At 42.7% G+C, this 19,906-nt stretch overlaps 1 protein-coding gene across 1 annotated transcript in view; it reads right to left on the reverse strand.

The window, feature by feature from the left end:
• Positions 1-19,354, reverse strand: part of LOC124795227 (T-complex protein 1 subunit eta) — a 93,135-nt gene extending 73,781 nt beyond the window's left edge. Inside the window, exons 1-3 of the mRNA XM_047259149.1 lie at positions 19,212-19,354; positions 18,685-18,945; positions 10,376-10,534 (exon numbers count right to left, since the gene is read on the reverse strand). Of these exons, the coding sequence (XP_047115105.1) occupies positions 10,376-10,534; positions 18,685-18,945; positions 19,212-19,214 (423 nt within the window). The 5' untranslated portion in view covers positions 19,215-19,354. The remainder of the gene's footprint in view (positions 1-10,375; positions 10,535-18,684; positions 18,946-19,211) is intronic.
• Positions 19,355-19,906: the final 552 nt, after the last annotated feature.

The raw sequence follows: 19,906 nt of genomic DNA on the forward strand, positions 1-19,906 counted from the left end.
GCTCCCCACGACATACCACTGAGAACACGGAGGACATTTAAAGAACGGGTACAACGGGCAGCCAAATATGACACATGTGGAGACCAGCTAAGTTTCCTGTCAAATGTAAGGCCTAAAAATTTGGTTGTCTCCACGATTGGGAGAGCAACGGGACCGAGTCGTAAGGACGGTGGGAGAAACTCTTTGTAGCGCCAGAAGTTAATACAGACCGTCTTCTCGGCAGAAAAACGGAAGCCATTGGCGACACTACAGGAGTAAAGACGGTCAAGAGAACGCTGAAGACAGCGCTCCAGGACACGCGTACACTGCGCGCTGCAATAGATGGTAAAATCGTCCACGAAAAGGGAGCCTGATACATCAGCTGGGAGGCAATCCATTATTGGATTGATCGCGATGGCGAAGAGAGCGACGCTCAAAACTGAGCCCTGTGGCACCCCATTCTCCTGGCGAAAGGTGTCGGACAGGACAGAACCCACACGTACCCTGAACTGTCGATCCATTAAAAAGGAACGAATAAAAAGAGGGAGGCGACCGCGAAGGCCCCATGTATGCATGGTGCGGAGAATGCCCGCCCTCCAACAGGTGTCGTAAGCCTTCTCCAAATCAAAGAACACAGCCGCGGTCGGGCGCTTCCGCAGGAAGTTAAGGAAGTTATTCATAATGAAGGTCGACAAGGTAACCAGATGGTCAACAGCAGAGCGGCGCCTACGAAATCCACATTGTACATTGGTAAGTAGGCGTCGAGACTCGAGCAGCCAAACCAATCGAGAGTTAACCATTCACTCCATCACTTTACAGACACAGCTGGTAAGCGAGATAGGTCGATAACTGGAAGGCAAGTGCTTGTCCTTCCCCGGCTTAGGAATCGGGACAACAATAGACTCGCGCCAGCATGCGGGAACATGTCCCTCAATCCAGATGCGATTGTATGTACGAAGAAGAAAACCTTTACCCGCAGGAGAAAGGTTCTTCAGCATCTGAATATGAATAGAATCTGGCCCTGGAGCGGAGGACCGTGATCGGCCAAGTGCGTTTTCGAGTTCCCGCATGGTGAATGGGGCATTATAACTTTCACAATTCGAGGAGCGGAAGTTAGGTGGCCTAGCCTCCTCTGCCTGTTTGCGGGGGAGGAAGGCAGGGTGGTAATGAGCGGAGCTTGAAACCTCTGCGAAAAAGCGGCCGAAGGCATTGGAGACAGCCTCAGGGGCCACAAGGACGTCATTCGCGACCTTCAAGCCAGAAACTGGTGAGTGGACCTTAGTGCCAGATAGCCGGCGCAGGCTACCCCAGACAACAGAAGAAGGAGTAAAACTGTTGAAGGTGCTTGTGAAAGCAGCCCAGCTGGCTTTCTTGCTTTCTTTGATAATACAACGACACTGAGCACGTAATCGTTTATAATTGATACAATTCGCCACTGTAGGGTGGCGTTTAAATGTGTGTAAAGCACGTCGACGAGCACGTAAAGCGTCTCTACATGCTGCGGTCCACCAGGGGACCGGTACGCGACGTGGAGAAGTAGGAGGGTGAGGGATGGAATATTCAGCAGCAGCGAGAATGACTTCCGTGAGGTGTGCGACCTGACGATCGCAGCTTGTAAAGGTTTGATCCTGAAAGGTCGCCCTGGAAGAGAAGAGCCCCCAGTCTGCCTTGGATATGGTCCAATTAGAGAAGCACGGAGAGGGGGTATGCTGCAGGAGATGGATAAAACACGGGAAGTGGTCGCTCAAATATGTATCAGAAAGTGCATACCACTCAAACCGGCGTGCAAGTTGGGGAGTACATATAGAGAGGTCTAAATGGGAATAGGTGTGAGATGTGTCCGAAAGAAAAGTAGGGGCGCCAGTATTGAGGCAGACAAGATCGAGCTGGTTGAAAAGGTCTGCTAACAAGGAGCCCCTTGGGCAGGATGCTGGAGAGCCCCAAAGGGGATGGTGGGCATTGAAGTCTCCAGTTAACAAAAATGGTGCAGGTAGCTGAGCAATAAGTTGCATCACGTCTGCCCTGGTAACGGCAGATGACGATGGAGTGTAAACGGTACAAAAGGAAAACGTAAAAGTGGGAAGAGTAATGCGGATGGCAACTGCCTGCAGGCCGGTGTGCAACGTGATGGGATCGTAGTAAATATCATCCCGGACCAGCAACATAACCCCTCCATGAGCGGGGCTACCTACCACAGGGGGTAGGTCAAAGCGCACAGAGGTGTAGTGTGGCAAGGCAATTTGATCGCATGGGCGTAGCTTCGTTTCCTGGAGGGCTACGACGAGCGGACGGTGCAAGCGGAGCAGCAACTTCAAGTCCTCTCGGTTGGAGCGAATGCTGCGAATATTCCAGTGAATAAGTGCCATCGTAAGAAAAGGAAGATGAGAGAAGTGGTCACCTCGAAGGCCGCTGAGGGCCTGGCTTCGAGCGAGCACTGCCGCCGCTATCAGTAGGCGGACAGTCATCGTCCATTGGGTCTATAGGGTCATCGGCCATCTCGGGAGGATGGCCGGGAGGGGGAGCTTCCTCCGCCGGTGAACGGCCAGATGTACGGCTACCAGCGGTGCGGCCAGGCGAAACGGATGACGGCCTGGGGCGGCAACCGCTGGGTGGCGCAGGAGAAGAAATGCGCCGTGGCGGAGAAGGAGAACTGTGCTTCCTATGCGCCTTTTTGGAAGGACGTTTAGTGGAAGTACCGGTCGAAGGCTGGGAGGTCGAGGTACGGAGGAAGCCTGCACGGGATGGTTCCTTCTTGAAGGCCCGTGCATCTGACTTCGATGTCTTCGTCTTAGCAGAAGCTGACGAAGGTGCTGGTGTCTGTGGGGTGATGGGAGGAAGAGGAGACGTCGACCGCGCGATCTTAGCACTGGCCGAACGGACGACCGTGGTGCTGAAGGTCAGATCGCATGTCTGGGTTGCTACCTCCCGGGTAGTCCGAGGAGAGGCGAGGACAGTACTGTATTTCCCCGCTGGGAGCAGCGTGGGCTTCCTACTAGCCAATAGCTTACGAGCAGCCGAGGTGGACACTTTCTCTTTGACCCGAATTTCTTGGATACAGCGTTCTCCCTTATAGACAGGACAGTCACGGGAGGATGCGGCATGGTCACCCTGACAGTTCACACAACGAGGAGACGGAGGTGGACAGTCACCCTCATGGGCATCCCTGCCACAAGTGACACATTTAGCCGCATTGGAACAAGACTGTCGAGTGTGATTGAAACGCTGACACTGGTAGCAGCGCGTAGGTGTCGGGACATAGGGGCGAACAGAAATAACCTCGTAGCCCGCCTTGATGCGCGATGGCAGCTTAACACTATCGAAGGTCAAGAAAAGTGTCCGGGTCGGTACAAGGTCATTGTTGACCTTTTTCATGACCCTATGGACAGCTGTCACGCCCTGCTCAGCGAGGAAAGATTGAAGCTCCTCGTCAGTCAATCCGTCGAGGGAGCTAGTATAGACTGCACCACGAGACGAATTCAAAGTTCGGTGGGCCTCCACCCGGACAGGGAACGTGTACAGGAGGGTGGCCCGAAGCAGTTTTTGTGCCTGAAAGGCACTCTCAGTTTCTAGTAATAAGGTGCCGTTACGCAACCTGGTACAAGATTTGACAGATCCGGCTATGGCATCTACGCCCTTCTGAATAACGAAAGGTTGACAGAGGAAAAATCCTTTCTGTCCTCAGATCGAGAAACTACGAGGAACTGTGGGGCAGGCGGTAGTACTTTTGTCACTGTTGGTTGGTCACGTTTCCGTTTTTGGGTCGAAGTCGAGAGAGATGGAGTAGAATCCATTGCGGAGGAATCCCCCATGATTGCCAGCGTCTCCGATGGCGCGCTCCTTCCTTATGGGGACCCTCTCAGAGGGCACTCCCGCCTTAGGTGAATGTTTACACCTCAGGTCACACCTCCCGAGAAACAGACGGAGGGACCAATCGGCATGGTCAGAAGGTATCAGCTCAGGCAATCACCCCTCCCCGGGCCTGGCCTTTACCAGGGGGTACGCGCGTGCCTTACATGTCTACCCAGGGCAGGGACTTACGCGTTACCCCGTCACCGGCTACGGGTGCGAACGCGTGGGTCGGCCTTCAGGCACGCACAGGGAGGAAGGAAGAAGAGGAAAAAGAAGAGAGAGAGGGAGAAAGAGGACAGCCTGTCTCAAATGCCGAGGCGGAGACCAGAGAAGGCAAGGAGAAGAAGGCAATGAGAAAGCAAGGAGAAGGAGGCAATGAGAAGGCAAGGAGAAGGAGGCAATGAGAAGGCAAGGAGAAGGAGGCAATGAGAAGGCAAGGAGAAGAAGGCAATGAGAAGGCAAGGAGAAAAAGGCAATGAGAAGGCAAGGAGAAAAAGGCAATGAGAAGGCAAGGAGAAAAAGGCAATGAGAAGGCAAGGAGAAAAAGGCAATGAGAAGGCAAGGAGAAAAAGGCAATGAGAAGGCAAGGAGAAAAAGGCAATGAGAAGGCAAGGAGAAAAAGGCAATGAGAAGGCAAGGAGAAGTCAAGGGAAAGAGTAAGGAAGACAGTGAGGTGGAGAAGAGCAAAGAAAGGAACCAACAAAAGGAAGGAAGAAACGAGAAGTGAAAAACCAAAAAGACCACGATTATAGGTCGTGGAACCGTCCGTCTCCGGACGCAGACGCTAACTACCCCCGTGAGGGGGAGGGACTCCTTTTAGTCGCCTCTTACGACAGGCAGGAATACCGCGGGCCTATTCTAATCCCCGGACCCGCAGGGGGGGGGGATTACATCATTGTGCATCACTGTCAGACAGAAATTCTGAAACCAGATACGGAATACCACAATAGGCAATTCTGTTGAAGAGGAGTGGTCATTTCAAGAAAGGGCAATCACAGATGTTCGACAGTAAAGACATAAACAAAAGAATGTTAACTCTGGGAAAAAAACCTTGGGTCACAGAAGAAATTTCCTGGCAGATGAAAACTATGTGCCAGACTGAGACTCGAAGTCAGGACCTTTGCCTTTGCAAACAAGTGCTCTACTGATGAGCTATACAAGAACAACTCATGAACCGACCACACACCCCTATTTCTGCCAATACCTCATCTCCCACACTCCACAATTCACAGAAATTTTCCTATCGTGGTTGGGTGGCTCTGTCAGTAGAACATTTGCTCTTGAAACACAAAGTTCCCAAGTTCGATTCTCGGTCCAGCACATAGAAATACTTCAATTTATCGACAAGGAGGAAGTACAAAAATGTTCAAGGAATGTAAGGAATACAAATAGATATATGCCACTTCAAAATGAAACAAATAGGAAGTGCACAGTAGCTGAGTGAAATGGCTGCACAAAAAATGTGAAGAAATCAGAAATAATCTTCAGTGAAATTAAGATCAAGGGCAGCAACATTACGAACACAATGGAAATTCCATTCTTAAAAGCGAAGGGATGAGCAGATAGGTAGGAAGAGTACTGTGAAGGCCTCTATTAAAGAAGGTGGTGTGGGCTGCCTTGTCTGTTGACTTGATAGAAGAAACTGGAGTCAACAAGGAAGACATCATAAGACATCCAATACTAGTCTGTTGACTTGATAGAAGAAGCTGGAATCAATGGGAAGACATCATAAGACATCCAATACTAGTCAGAATTTAAGACAAGAATAATATACAGAAGAATGGAAAAGACAACTGAGGCTCTGTTAGATGGCTATCAGTTTGGCTTTAGGAAAGGTAAAAGCACTGAAGAGGCAGTTCAGATGTTGCAGTTGATAATGCAAGCAAGAATAACAGAAAATCAAGGTATGCTAATAAGATTTGTCGATCTAGAAAAAGTGTTGGACAATGTGAAATGGTGCAAGACATTGTAATTCTGGTAAAAATAGTAGTAATCTACAGGGAAAGACTGGTGACACACAATATGTGCAAGAAACAAGAGGAAACAATTAGAGTGGGAGACAATGAATTAAGTACTAAGATTAAAACGGAGTAAACCAGGGATGCAGTCTTTTGACCTTTCTGTTCAATCTATACATTGAAGAAGCAATGATATAGAGGTCTGTTGAATGGAATGAACAGTCTAATGGATACAGAATATGGATAGAGTGTATACCTAATAATGACAAAAGTAATGAGAAATAGCAAAAGTGAGAATAGTGAGAAATTTAACATCAGAATTGGGGATCACAGAGTAGAGATGAAGTTAAGGAATTCTGCTACCTTGGTAGAAAATAATCCATGACAAACGAAGCAAGGATGATAGAAGAAGCAGTCTAGTACAGGCAAACAGAGTTCCTGGCCATGAGAAGTCTAATGGTGTCAAAGGCCTTAAATTGATGAAATTTATGAGAATGTGTGTCTGGAACACAGCATTGTACAACAGTGAATCAATGACAGTGGGAAAACAGGAATGTCAAAAATCGGATGAACTAAGAAGGTAATAGTGAGGAAGTTCTTCGTAAAACCAGTGAAGAAAGGAACATATAGAAAACACTGACATGAAGACGGGGCAGGATGATAGGATGCAGCAAGGCATCAGGGAATAGCATCCACGGTACTAGAGAGAACTGCACAGGGTAAAAACCGTAGAGGAAGATGAGAGATTGGTGTGCATCCAGAAAATAACTGTGGTTGTACGCCACACATGCTACTATCAGATGAAGAGCTTGGCACAGGAGAAGAATTAGTAGCGGGCCGCATCAAAACCGGCCATAAGACTGATGACGTAAAAAAAATTATAAAAAAAACCACAGCCACTATGCTCGCTAAATGAACAAAATGATTTCAGACTAAACAAGTATTTTTATGGCTTTCAAAACATACTGGTGTATCAGTATGGCTTGCCCTGCAAGTCAAACTAAAGTTGACACTGACCTGTTCTCCAGCATGTGTACATCAGCCGTTAGCTGTGGCTTTAACGTCAAGAATTCCAAAGTTAATGGTCCCAAGTAAAACATTACAGCCACAAGATAGTGGCAATACCAATATTTTAACATCCTTGCTATGCCTTGAAATAATAAAGTTATTATTGATTTATAATCCCTATTTTACTGAAAGAAAAAGAAATGTTGCAATGTGGCCTTCGCATGCTTTTACAATGAAGAGGGGAAAAATTCTTTACCCTCTCTCTTATATAATATGTCATATTTTAAATTAGTTCCATTGTCACTAGTCCATATTATACTACTTTCCTGGATTAATTTATGTCAATTGACTATGCCTGACACACTTTTTTTCAGATTTATGGCAGGCTGCCTCCCTAAACAGTTAGCACTGAGCTACGATCCAGTTGCACAAGGGGATTTGACAAGATACTGATAGTCCTTTTACTTTTGTATGTTTCATTTTATTTTATTATGGGATGAAGTGAAATGCATAAAGGTGTAAAATTTAAAAAAAAAGCAATAAAAATAAGAAATTAAGATTGAATAGTAACCATGATCCCAGACTTGTATAATGATTTTCTATCATTTATTAATAAAATACACCAAAGTTTGCTTTCTTGGGTTGCTTCCATGTATCTTCCCAGGAATCATTAATTTCTAATGTAAGGACATAGATTCTCCACCCCCCCCCCTCCCCCACCAATCATCATCAATTCACACTGTAGAAATGGTCTTAATGTTTACATCTTTTATAAAGCTGAATCAGTGATATTAATAAGATATGCCATAACCAAAAACCTAAAAATTTGCAGGACATGCATGGAACTTACCACAATCCTGATGGGAGACAGTAATTCATAGAATTACTGATTTAATCTTTTTTGAGCGTGATTATTGAAAACCTATTCTTTTTTTTTTGTATTATTAAATCCAACAAGCTCCAATGAAAAAAACAAGAAGCTAGATAAATATTTGTCCAAATTTCCACTATTTCCAAAATATAATCGAAGTCCAAGTTCAATGCATTCAAGATAAACTGAAGTTAATCATCAATAATTAAAATCAATTTTGTTACTCTCAATGGTGAACTGTTGTTTTTGGGGCAGGTTTACAATGAAGTTTGTGTACATTTATGATCCCTCCGCATTGAACTGTTCGTGACTGTAGAACTAGTGAGTCACGTGATGTGTGTGCTGCTTAAACAAGGCAGGGTATTCAACTTTTAGGCAAACAAATTTGCTTTTTCATTATGGTCACATAAATGGTAATGGAAATAAGATAGTATCAAAACATGTTTCCAGACAGAAGACAGCCAAGTAATACAGACTTGGCTGATATAGAAGCTGTAGCACCACAAATGGCAGATCAAGTGAGACTAATATTTCCTTGTAACCCCAACTGCAAAGTAAACATTCAGCAAGCAATTTATGTATCATCAGCATGTGTCATACCTTTCACCTGCAAGTAACAAACCCCAGAGAACTTTCATCAGTGTTTTAATCAACAAACTAATTCAAATAATTACTATTAAAAACAGTCTTGATCACGATTTATTTTATAAGGTGACCGGTTTCGACCACTACTGTGGTCATCTTCAGACCATTGAGTGGAAACCCCTTTCTGTTGAGTTGTGATTCTCCAACAGAAAGGGGTTTCCACTCAATGGTCTGAAGATGACCACAGTAGTGGTCGAAACCGGTCACCTTATAAAATAAATCGTGATCAAGACTGTTTTTAATAGTAATTATTTACAAGACATTGATCACTGCTGTTCCCATAATGCATTCAAAAGTAATTAAATTAATTCAAAGCATCTTCCAGGCCAACTACAAGATGAGCCCTGAAAACAAGAGGGACTCAAGTGATTCACATGTGATGGGGCTACAGCATAGTTCAGTCACATTGTTGGAGATTCATAGATGCAGGAGGTCCAGTTCCATTAATTTCATGACCCTCTGACCACAATAATTTGGATTTTTGTACTCAGGACCACAAAAAAATAATTGGGTTTTGTTGTAGACCAGTCCTAACAAAGAGACAGTTCCCTGAAGTGCCCTGAAAACCTGCACATGCATTTTACACAAATGAGCTTAATTTGAAAAGTTTGTGACAGTCCACAGTCTGACAAACACATAGAAAAAGAGGACAATGTATTTGACGTTTACTATTAGTTACTGGACTGAGCACCTTGAACTGTTTGTTGGTTTTCACTAACAAACAGTTGACTTACGTTCTTTGGTTTTTACAGCCTTTTTTTCTTCTTCTGGTACGGAATTCACAACCAAAAAATTGTAAAATTGTTACTATAATTCACTTATAGAAAATCAGATTATGTCATAAAAAGGGATGCATTAAAGGTTTATGTCTGTAATTTAAGTTAAACATCTGTTGACAGGTATATTTTCCAGGCAGTTTGAAAACCTACGATCAGAACCAGTAAAACCATCTCTTAACACACTAGGACTGAACCAAGACAGTTCTCCTGTCTCAGTTTCATGCACAGTTGAGTAACCCTTTCAAGTTGTTGCAGAATTTTTTAACTACCTTCGCTTATTCATTGGTGTTGCCACCCTGATCAGTTCAAGAAGGAACCAGCGAACAGAGCCGACATTTTTTTCCAAACTTGATAAAAGTTTGATAGTTTTGTTTCTCAATTCTAACACTGCAAATGGCATATTACATTTCCCACTAATACAGTTGGCAGAAATACACACGAAGTACCCTACTGTACAAAATGGCCTCTTCTTTCAGTATGTACTACAACCATTCTCTTATGTAGAACTATACAATTTCAGTGTACGACCAAGAGGTCTAGGCTGTGCACAAACAAAAGGTGTACCACTGTGCAGAGGTGTTAGCAATGGATCACATAGGTGGGGTCGGGTATACTACAATCACATTTATGTTGTCCTGGTGGGGGGGGGGGGGGAGGGGGGGGGGAAGGAGAGGGAGAAGAGTGTCCAGAAATTTGCAAGCGACTCCCACATACCAGGACTGAACCATCCTCTCCTGGGGCTTGATAATGGTATGAACATGTAAGTGATATGAAAAGTTTAGAGAACCTATATTGTCACTATTCTGTGAAGATCTGATCTGCCTTCATTGTATGACTGGGCCAATACCACTTCCAAGGGACAGGATTCACATACTTTCCTACAAACAGCATGGCAACTATGTAGTGATTTCCAACCTGACTTGGCATTGTAATGCCACAATATACTAAACCTCCAATTAAGTGGAAATAAGAATGAGTTCCAGAACTACATGTTCCTTCTCCATGAGTAAAGATCCTGTGATCCAGATTCCAGGAAAGAACAAGTGCCCATCTTGACACACCTTCCCCCCCCCCCCCCCCCCATCCTCCCAGGGAGACATTATTCCTATACAAACTGCCAACAAAAAACTGAAATGGGACTGTGCGATGTTGCCAAACAACTTATTATCAAACAAACAAACCATGTCTGAATTAGAAAATGTATTGGTGATGTTACTTCTCACTAAATGACTACTTTTTGACAATGATAAGATTCTAGGAGCAACTACATTAGGAACTTCACATACCTTTACAGCTAGAGAATTGATTTTATCAACTGCCAGTTGTATAGCTTTACGAAAAGCTTTTATTATAATTCGTGGATGTACACCTTCTTCTACGAATGGTTTAATCTGTTTCAAAAATTCACCAGCCAGCAAAACCACACTTGTTGTTCCATCACCAACCTGCAAAATATGAATCACTATAAAGACAAAATTAAAACCAATAACTATTCACTGTAACAGACAAATAACCAAAAAGTGAAAAGCGATACTCTGTTTCTAGTTCTTCAGAATGCACAGATATGTATAGTTACAATTGTTTATGTGCTGCAACCCAGCTGGTTCAACCACAATACTGTGACAATTTAGCATTTGCTATTCTCTCTCTCTCTCTCTCTCTCTCTCTCTCTCTCTCTCTCTCTCTCTCTCTCTCTCTCTCTCTGTGGTTCATGGTGTGGGTTCCTGTACTCATGTCCTAGTTCATGAACCACAAGCAACGTATGAGTGGCCAAGTAAGTGGTCCCGACAGTCGGGATACCAGTTACTTTGGAATAAGGCTGGGCATCTCAGACATATTCTGAGTCGTGGTCGCCTTTGTGCTCATACGGCAAAGACTACCAAATCCACCGGTTAGTCCCTCAGGGGTAAAACTCAATGGGACTTTGGGCAAGTGAGGCTAGCAACCTGCTTCCCTGGTACTTTAAATATGATGCTGGCAACAATCAGAGCAAAACGCCTCGGACCTTTGGAGGTGACGGAGTTCCACCTCTAACTGACAGACCAGGGACTCCTAAGATACGACTTGGCAAACAAATGGTAATGAGATGGGGAGCTATTAATATCAATGGGGGCTACTCTGGGAAGAAGGTAGAGCTGGCAGAGACTGCAAGTAAGATGGGGCTGGACGTTTTAGCTGTCAGTGACATTCGGGTAAGGGGTGAGAAAGAAGAAGAAGAAGTGGGAGAATACAAGGTCTACCTTTCAGGAGTCAAAGCAGGAAGAGCACAATGGGGTGTAGGGCTTTACATCAGGAAAGAAATGGAACCCAGCGTAGTTGCAACAAGGTATGTAAACGAACGACTGATGTGGATAGATTTGACAGTGTCTAGCAAGAAAATTAGGATTGTGTCAGTATATTCGCATTGTGAAGGGACAGATCAAGATAAGATGGATAGTTTTTATGAGGCACTCAGTGATGTAGTAGTTAGAGTAAAGGACAAGGACAGTGTTCTGCTCATGGGTGATTTTAATGCCAGGATTGGAAATCGAACAGAAGGGTATGAAAAGGTTATGGGTAAATTTGGGGAGGATATGGAGGCCAACAGGGACGGAAACAACTCTTGGATTTCTGTGCCAGTATGGGCTTAGTAATCACAAACTCCTGTTTTAAACATAAGAACATTCACCGGTATACTTGGGAAGGCAGGGGAACCAGATCTGTCATTGACTATATAATAACAGATCAGGAATTAAGGAAGGCTGTGAGGGACACACGTGTATTCAGGGGATTCTTTGATGACACTGATCATTATTTAATCTGCAGTGAAATTGGGATTGTGAGGCCGAAAGTGCAGGAGGATAAGAGTGGAGAAACTTCAGGATAAGGAAATCAGGCACGAGTACATAACAGCGATCTCAGAAAGGTACCAGTTAGTTGAATGTAGTCAATTACAGTCATTGGAAAAGGAATGGACAAGGTACAGGTACACAGTACTAGAAGTGGCTAAAGAATGTCTTGGAACAGTAGTGTGTAAAAGTATGATGAAGCAAACAGCTTGGTGGAATGACACAGTCAAGGCAGCCTGTAAAATGAAAATGAAGGCGTATCAAAAATGGCTACATAATAGATCTCAGGTAGACACAGAAAGTTATGTTGAAGAAAGAAACAAGCCAAACAGATAATTGCAGCATCCAAGAAGAAATCTTGGGAAGACTTTGGAAACAGGTTGGAGACTATGGGTCAAGCTGCTGGAAAACCATTCTGGAGTGTAATTAGCAGTCTTCGAAAGGGAGGTAAGAAGGAAATGACAAGTATTTTGGACAGGTCAGGAAATACTGCTGGTGAATCCTGTGGATGCCTTGGGCAGATGGAGGGAATATTTTGAACAGTTGCTCAATGTAGGTGAAAATGCGATCAGCAATGTTTCAGATTTCGAGGTAGAATGGGATAGGAATGATGATGAAAATAGGATTACATTTGAGGAAGTGGAGAAAATGGTCAATAGATTGCAGTGCAATAAAGCGGCTGGGGTGGATGAAATTAAGTCGGAACTCGTCAAATACAATGGAATGTCAGGTCTTAAATGGTTACACAGGATAATTGAAATGGCCTGGGAGTCGGGACAGGTTCCATCAGACTGGACAAAAGCAGTAATCACACCAATCTTTAAACATGGAAACAGAAAAGATTGTAACATCTACAGAGGTATCTCTTTAATCAGAGTTTTGGGTAAAATCTTCCCAGATATTGTTGAAAGGAAAGTGCGAGTATTAGTTGAGGACCAATTGGATAAAAATCAGTGTGGGTTTAGGCCTCTTAGAGGTTGTCAGGACTAGATCTTTAGCTTACGACAAATAATGGAGAATTGTTATGAGTGGAACAGGGAATTGTATCTATGCTTTATAGATCTAGAAAAGGCATATGACCGGGTTCCTAGGAGGAAGTTATTGTCTGTTCTACAAAATTATGGACTAGGAGGCAAACTTTTGCAAGCAATTAAAGGTCTTTACATGGATAGTCAGGCAGCAGTTAGAGTTGACGGTAAATTGAGTTCATGGTTCAGAGTAGTTTCAGCGGTAAGACAAGGCTGCAACCTGTCTCCACTGTTGTTCATATTATTTATGGATCATATGTTGAAAACAATAGACTGACTGGCTGAGATTAAGATATGTGAACACAAAATAAGCAGTCTTGCATATGCGAATGACTTAGTTGTGATGGAAACAGAAAACTATTACATCCAGTCATCATTTCTGGATCACACTGAACATAGTTTCTAACCAGAGATTGAAACAATTAACCATATTTTACTGTACAATTAAAGTAAATTTCAAACATAAATATCAACCGTTAGAACACAAAGGTTTACATGTACATTGTAAACGATACCTACAATCAAATGTATTGGTTCTTAATTGCAAAAACCGACACTTGATATTTGTCGATTACAGCACCATCTACCACAAATGGAAAACAATAATCTGAGTAAAACGTATGCATTTTTTTAACGGAGTTTAAATATGCAATAAACATTTGTTTCCTATTTGAAAATCCAAAGTTGACCCCCTCCAAGCAGAACAAGTGGTGAAGAGGTAGCCAGTTGCAGCCAAGACAAGGGTCCTCTTTACTAATATTAACTTCTCACCTATCACATTTTTTCGGATGATATATTGCTGTCGAGATATAAAGTTGACTCAAGTTAAAATGTAAAAGCGCTGTATATATGGGTGCTACCCTGTAACATACATTAAGTGGGTGTATATCTAATTGCCTCATAATTTAGTGTTATACATTATATTTTAAAACCTACATTAGGTTTGATCATTTTTGAGATTTAAAAATAAGCAAAATGGCTAGAAATTAGTAATAATTTGTCAGAAACAGTGTAGTAAGTGAAGGCGAAATAAAGTGAGCTCTTACATCATACCAACCAGACAAAATGCTTTAAGAAATGGGGCAGCAGCGTAGCTTTACAAATATGGATACGTGAATATACAACGTTTGTCCTGGTCTATTAGAATGTAATGCTCACCAACAGCATCGGCAGGAACGTAGCAGCAATATTTGAAGCAAACAACTCTGTGATCATAGCATCTGCAGCTGTGGTGATACATTTTATAGCAAAAAATCCACCTAAGATACAGCTGTTTGCAGGGTTCTTGCTGTAAAATAAACTATTTAATGCTTTGGATTACCAGAGAAGAACATTAAGAATATTCTGGCACAGGCACCAATACCAACAAGTTGTACACACTACCAAAAGTGCGTAAGGATGACATCCCAACAATACAGGTGCCTTCACTTACCAGATCACTAAGTTCCTCATGGCTGCTGTTGAGCCCTGACGCAGGGAAATGCTACAACCACACGCACAATTGTGAAGATTTTAATGTCTACACACTTTTGATACTGAAATAATGGTCAGCTTTGATGTGCTTTCTTCATTCACCACACTGTCACTTAAGGATTTGGTAGAACTGATAAATAAAAAAGTTGACATCCGCATACTTGTACTAAGAGCAATATTATGAGTACAAACCAAGGGTGTAGCCAAAGACCAAAAAACCAACCTGTTTCTTTTGGTATGTGGGCAACATGTCTGTTATATGACTCCACAGAATGGATAAGCTACATGAGTTCCTATTTCATCTGAACTCACACCACCATCAAATTCACCATGGAACTGCAGAAAGACAGACAGATACTGTTCTTGGATGTCTTGGTGATACAGAAGGCCGATAGGTTACTTGGGTAGTCTCTATAGGAAGCTGATCCAGCTCTCAGTCCACAGCTGCCATCATCCTGCTTACAAGGGAACCTCCCCATCGCACCCCCCTCAGATTTAGTTATAAGTTGGCACAGTGGATAGGCCTCGATAAACTGAACACAGATCAATTGAGAAAACAGGAAGAAGTTGTGTGGAACTGTGAAAAAATAAGCAAAATATACAAACTGAGTAGTTCATGGGCGACATAGGCAACATCATGCAGACTGTTATCTCAGGAGCGCCGTGGTCTCGTGGTAGCGTGAGCAGCTGCAGAAGGAGAGGTCCTTGGTTCAAGTCTTCCCTGGAGTGAAAATTTTACTTTCTTTATTTTTGCATAGTTATTATCTGTCCGTTTGTTCATTGACGTCTCTGTTCACTGTAATAAGTTTAGTGTCTGTGTTTTGCGACCGCATCGCAAAACCGTGCGATTAGTAGACGAAACGACGTGCCTCTCCAATGGGAACCGACAAGATTTGATCGCAAGGTCATAGGTCAAACGATTCCTCCACAGGAAAACACATCTGATATATTCTATACGACACTGGTGACGGCATGTGCGTCACATGACAGGAATATGTTGTCGACCCACCTAACTTGTACACTTGGCGAATGGGTAAAAAGATTCTTCTACCTTGCCCGATTTAGGTTTTCTTGTGAATGTGATAATCACTCCCAAAAAGTGATGAAAACATAAGAGTTTGTCACATAAACTGAAAATAAAAAATTAAACTTTTCACTCGATGGAAGATTTGAACCAAGGACCTTTCGTTCCACAGCTGCTCACGTTACCACGAGACCACGGTGCTCCTGCGTTTCCAGTGCCCTTGATATTGCCTATCTTCCCATGACCTACTCAGTTTGTATATTTTGCTTATTTTTTCACAGTTCCACACAACTTCTTCCTGTTTTCTCAATTGATCTGTGTTCAGTTTTTCAAGGCCTATCCACTGTGCCAACTTATAACTAAATCTGAGGGGGGTGCGATGGGGAGGTTCCCTTGTTAGAAGTGTGCTGTTTTGAAGACCTTTACCCACAAGGCACATGCCCTATCAGACAAAGAGACCTTTGCTTCTTGACTTCACCATCTATGAGAAGTCTTCCACAAAAATGGCAATGCTCAGCCAAAATTGAATGCGCACTACATCAGTCAGCTTCCAAGAAACAGAAGAGGACTAACCAAAAGTGCTAGCAAACTTATGGTACGCAATGCCCATCTGTATAAAAATCTGCAGTGTTCTTAAAAAATATTTGTCCACCAAAGTATGACATCCCCAGACATCAAGACATGCAGCCTACTTGGTAGTGTACAGGACAGCTTAGGCTTATGAAAGCCAGCCAACAGCATCACCACTTGAGTGTAGCATATCAAACATTGGCCAACACGAGCAGAGGAACTTCGATTTATTTAACATAGATGCTAAATTTGGCTAGGACAACACAATAAATCTGCAGTAACTAAGTACTGTTTGGAATATATGCACTTCATTATGTACAATATGACAAAAATTTTGGCACAGATTCCAAGCTCTTGGACAATATTATGAAGAAAATGACTCAAGTCAAGCTGAAGAAAGCCCGCAAGGACTGCTGGCTCAAATCCATGAGGGAGCAATGGCATCTGCATACAGCGAACTGAGTCTGTAACTGTGAAACTGAAGTTAGCACTTCCACAGTACATCCCCCATTGATGGTGGAGACATCAGACACCCATTATTCCGACCACATCTGATTGCCATGCGCAGACACGTCGATGGGTTGTTGCAGGCTAGATCATGGGGGAGGGGGGGAGCAGTGATGTAAGGGCTGGGGGGAGGGCAGGGCGGAGAGGTGAGGTACGGGCTGGGGGGGGGTGGGTGGGTAGGTGGGTGGGTAGGTGGGGGGGGGGGGGGGGGGGCAAGAGGCAGCTATAAGATGGCCAGCAGTTCCTGTGGCAGCTGAGTACATCAGCAGCATCTCACACGAAGTCACTAAGGAACATCGACAAAATAAGACACAATCACCAGCTGAAAACCAATGAATTAATAGTTTGGTAATGTTTTTGTTTTATGAATGGGAACAGATATGTTGCTAAACAAGTGAGACCTTGTGGTGTGATTATGACAAATGATAGGTGTTTTGTCTTTGAGGTGAGGTACTGGAGTATATAGATATTAAAAGGGTGATAAAGCAGACACAGAATATGGTAATCACATAGCTTGCCTGGTCACAAGCTCTCATTTTTAGAGCTAACTCTCTACTGCTTTCAGTAATCGTGATGTGCTTTATACATCACAATAGTCAAGTCTGACAGAACAAGTGATCATACAAGTTTACATCTTGTGGAAATATGGCCTGAATCTTTAGCAATGCATACAGGTGACCACTTCCTCCATCTGACAACAGTATTTTCTGCCTTCTTGATGTTCTTAGATAATATTACAAGCCAGATTCTTCACTTTTCTTATACAGTACTGGGATACTGTCAAAAAGGAAAAGAACTTAAATTGTTCTCATAATTCACGACAAATTCATCCGATGGAATATTAAAATTAATTGGGACTTCTCTGCATTTAGTTTAAGTCTTAGGTTTTGCTCACCTCTGAACTACTGACACAATTATAGTCAGATTATAAACTTATCAGATAAGTCAACTTTTAAGACTATAAACCATTTGTATCTTGCTTTAAGTGCTGTACCTACACTGCAATAAAAAAGTGACTGGCAGTTAAGCATGAGGGGACAATGTTAAGAGTTCACATTAGTTTGTGCAAACAAAATAACTACAGCAATGGCAGGGCATTTGTTGCTGGATCCATTTATCACATATCTGCTAATGTCTAGTATGTGATTTGTTTAGCAGTATGGTAATAATGTTATCACTTTTCTACCAAATTTGTAGCTAGCTCAAGACAGTTTGTCAGCTAAAACAAACATGCCATGCAGAAAAGTAATACAAACAATGAAAATAAATCAAAATTGTTATGTTACCAGCAGTGTCACCTGTAATTGCTTTTGGCAACTGGCACATGAGGTAGCATAGTAGTAGGACTATGGTGAACAGATCAGAAGGCATTAGCAAGTTCATTCTCTGACTGTTGCTACGGTGCAAGAGATGTCCTGTAAACAACTAGTAATCAATCACTCTTATTCTGATCTAGGTAGATAGCAGATTTCACAAGCACCAATTGCTTCAGACTGGGATAAAAGAAAGAAAAATAATCCTGAAGTCTGGCAAGCCATTGCTCCAGGTCTAATATGTCTATGATCTTGCAACTTGCCATCCTGATAATTTTATGTGCTGAGGACAGAAATAACAGAAACAAAGATCAAACAACAATGGCCAAGTCATAATCTCTCTTCAAAACTGCTGAAAAATTTGGTCCCAATGGATTTTCACCATATTTTAACAACAAATTGGAAGTGGGTGAAAGCACTTTGAATGATAATTTGTCACTGCATTTTTTCTTTACATGTCAGAAAATTAGTGAATTATAAACATTCCTCCAAATGTAGGCCTCTTCCCTCTTATCAGCCTTTAAAGTTACAAAAATTCCAGATGTACTCAGTTTTCTCAATCTCTGACAACTTATCTTAAAATCGATACCTCCAATTATGTAACTGAATATCAACCGAGAGAGAGAGCGCATTTAAGTGTGTTTCATTGCTGGGTAGTTCCAAAATCATGCTGCAAATGAAGCTGGAACTTGGCAGTAGTTCATTTGCTCCCTTGCATACTTTCAGTACACCTTTCAACAGTTGGTCTTATTTCGCGAAACCAACATTAACAGTCTATGGCATTAAATGAGAAGGGACAATGGCATCTCTTGCTATGAAACCAGTTACAGTGAACACACAGCTGCTGCTTACCTCGGCGTCCTGTGACTTCGCTATGTCAACAAGTGTCTTTGCTGCGGGATGAACAACATCCAGTAATTTCATAATGGTAGCACCGTCATTTGAGATGGTGGACTTTCCGTTTTTGTCTACTATTAACTTATCCATTCCCCTTGGGCCAAGTGTTGTTCTGACTGCATCCACAACGGCCTGGCAAGCATTTATATTCGAGATCAGTTGGGGCTTGCCCTGGCTGTTCTCAGTTCCCTCCTTAAGGAGAATTATTTGCGGTTGCTACATTTGAAAAGAGAAACAGATATAACGTTACTGCTCGACAACAGTGCAATTTACACTGAATGCAAACCTTATGTAATATTGTGTTATAATCAACGATGTGTTACACTAACAAAATTAAGATAAATTTTAATTAAACGGCATAAACAATCAAGCATGATTGCAATATAGGCAAGACATTTAAAATTTTCACGTAAGCCATCTTTCACGTATTTATCGCTTCCAATAGCTTCAGTTAATGACCACTAATACAGTAAACAACCAACCATTTTTTTAAAAGTGGTATGATAATTTAAATAACTTTAAACTTTTTCCCAACACGCCTTGCTCACCACTACTGCTAACGCTTTGCTTATGTCTTTTGTTAATTTCTGGAACTGAGTCTCAAAACGCATGACATCGGTGAAGATGACACATTCGTTCATTTCCCAGTCACAAACAACCACTGCACAAATATCGGCGTACAAGATTTTCTGTGCAAACAACTGACACCATACGCAGCGAAAATTTGCGCAGATATGATATGTGCGCTAGCAGCCGATTCATTTTTAGTTAGGTTGTTAGTTTCTTGTTCCATAGATCAAATAAAAGATAAAAGTTATGATGTGGAACGAGTCAACAGAAGAACATAGAGCACCTATATACCGTAAACCGGTTATACTTTTTACCGCCGTGGTTACTTTGACTACTCGTGCACCAACAGTTACACAGTCCTCCTCTGATGCTTCTCAGCTGGGGGTTGAGCGTGTACTGTTTGGTGGTACAGTTCCATCAGTCACCCCGTTTACATGGTGCTCCCAAAACCGGATTTCGTAAAGCGATTTCCCTGTACCGCTTATGGTTAGTCATGTAAACGCTTCAAAATCGACTCTGGAAATACGATTCTAGTTGCCGGTTTTCCAATTCCGCAACCGATTTTCACTCCCATGTAAACGCCAGCTGGTTTGGAAACGTGATTGGG

This window comes from Schistocerca piceifrons, chromosome 4, assembly GCF_021461385.2.
Source record: "Schistocerca piceifrons isolate TAMUIC-IGC-003096 chromosome 4, iqSchPice1.1, whole genome shotgun sequence".
Lineage (NCBI taxonomy): Eukaryota > Metazoa > Arthropoda > Insecta > Orthoptera > Acrididae > Schistocerca > Schistocerca piceifrons.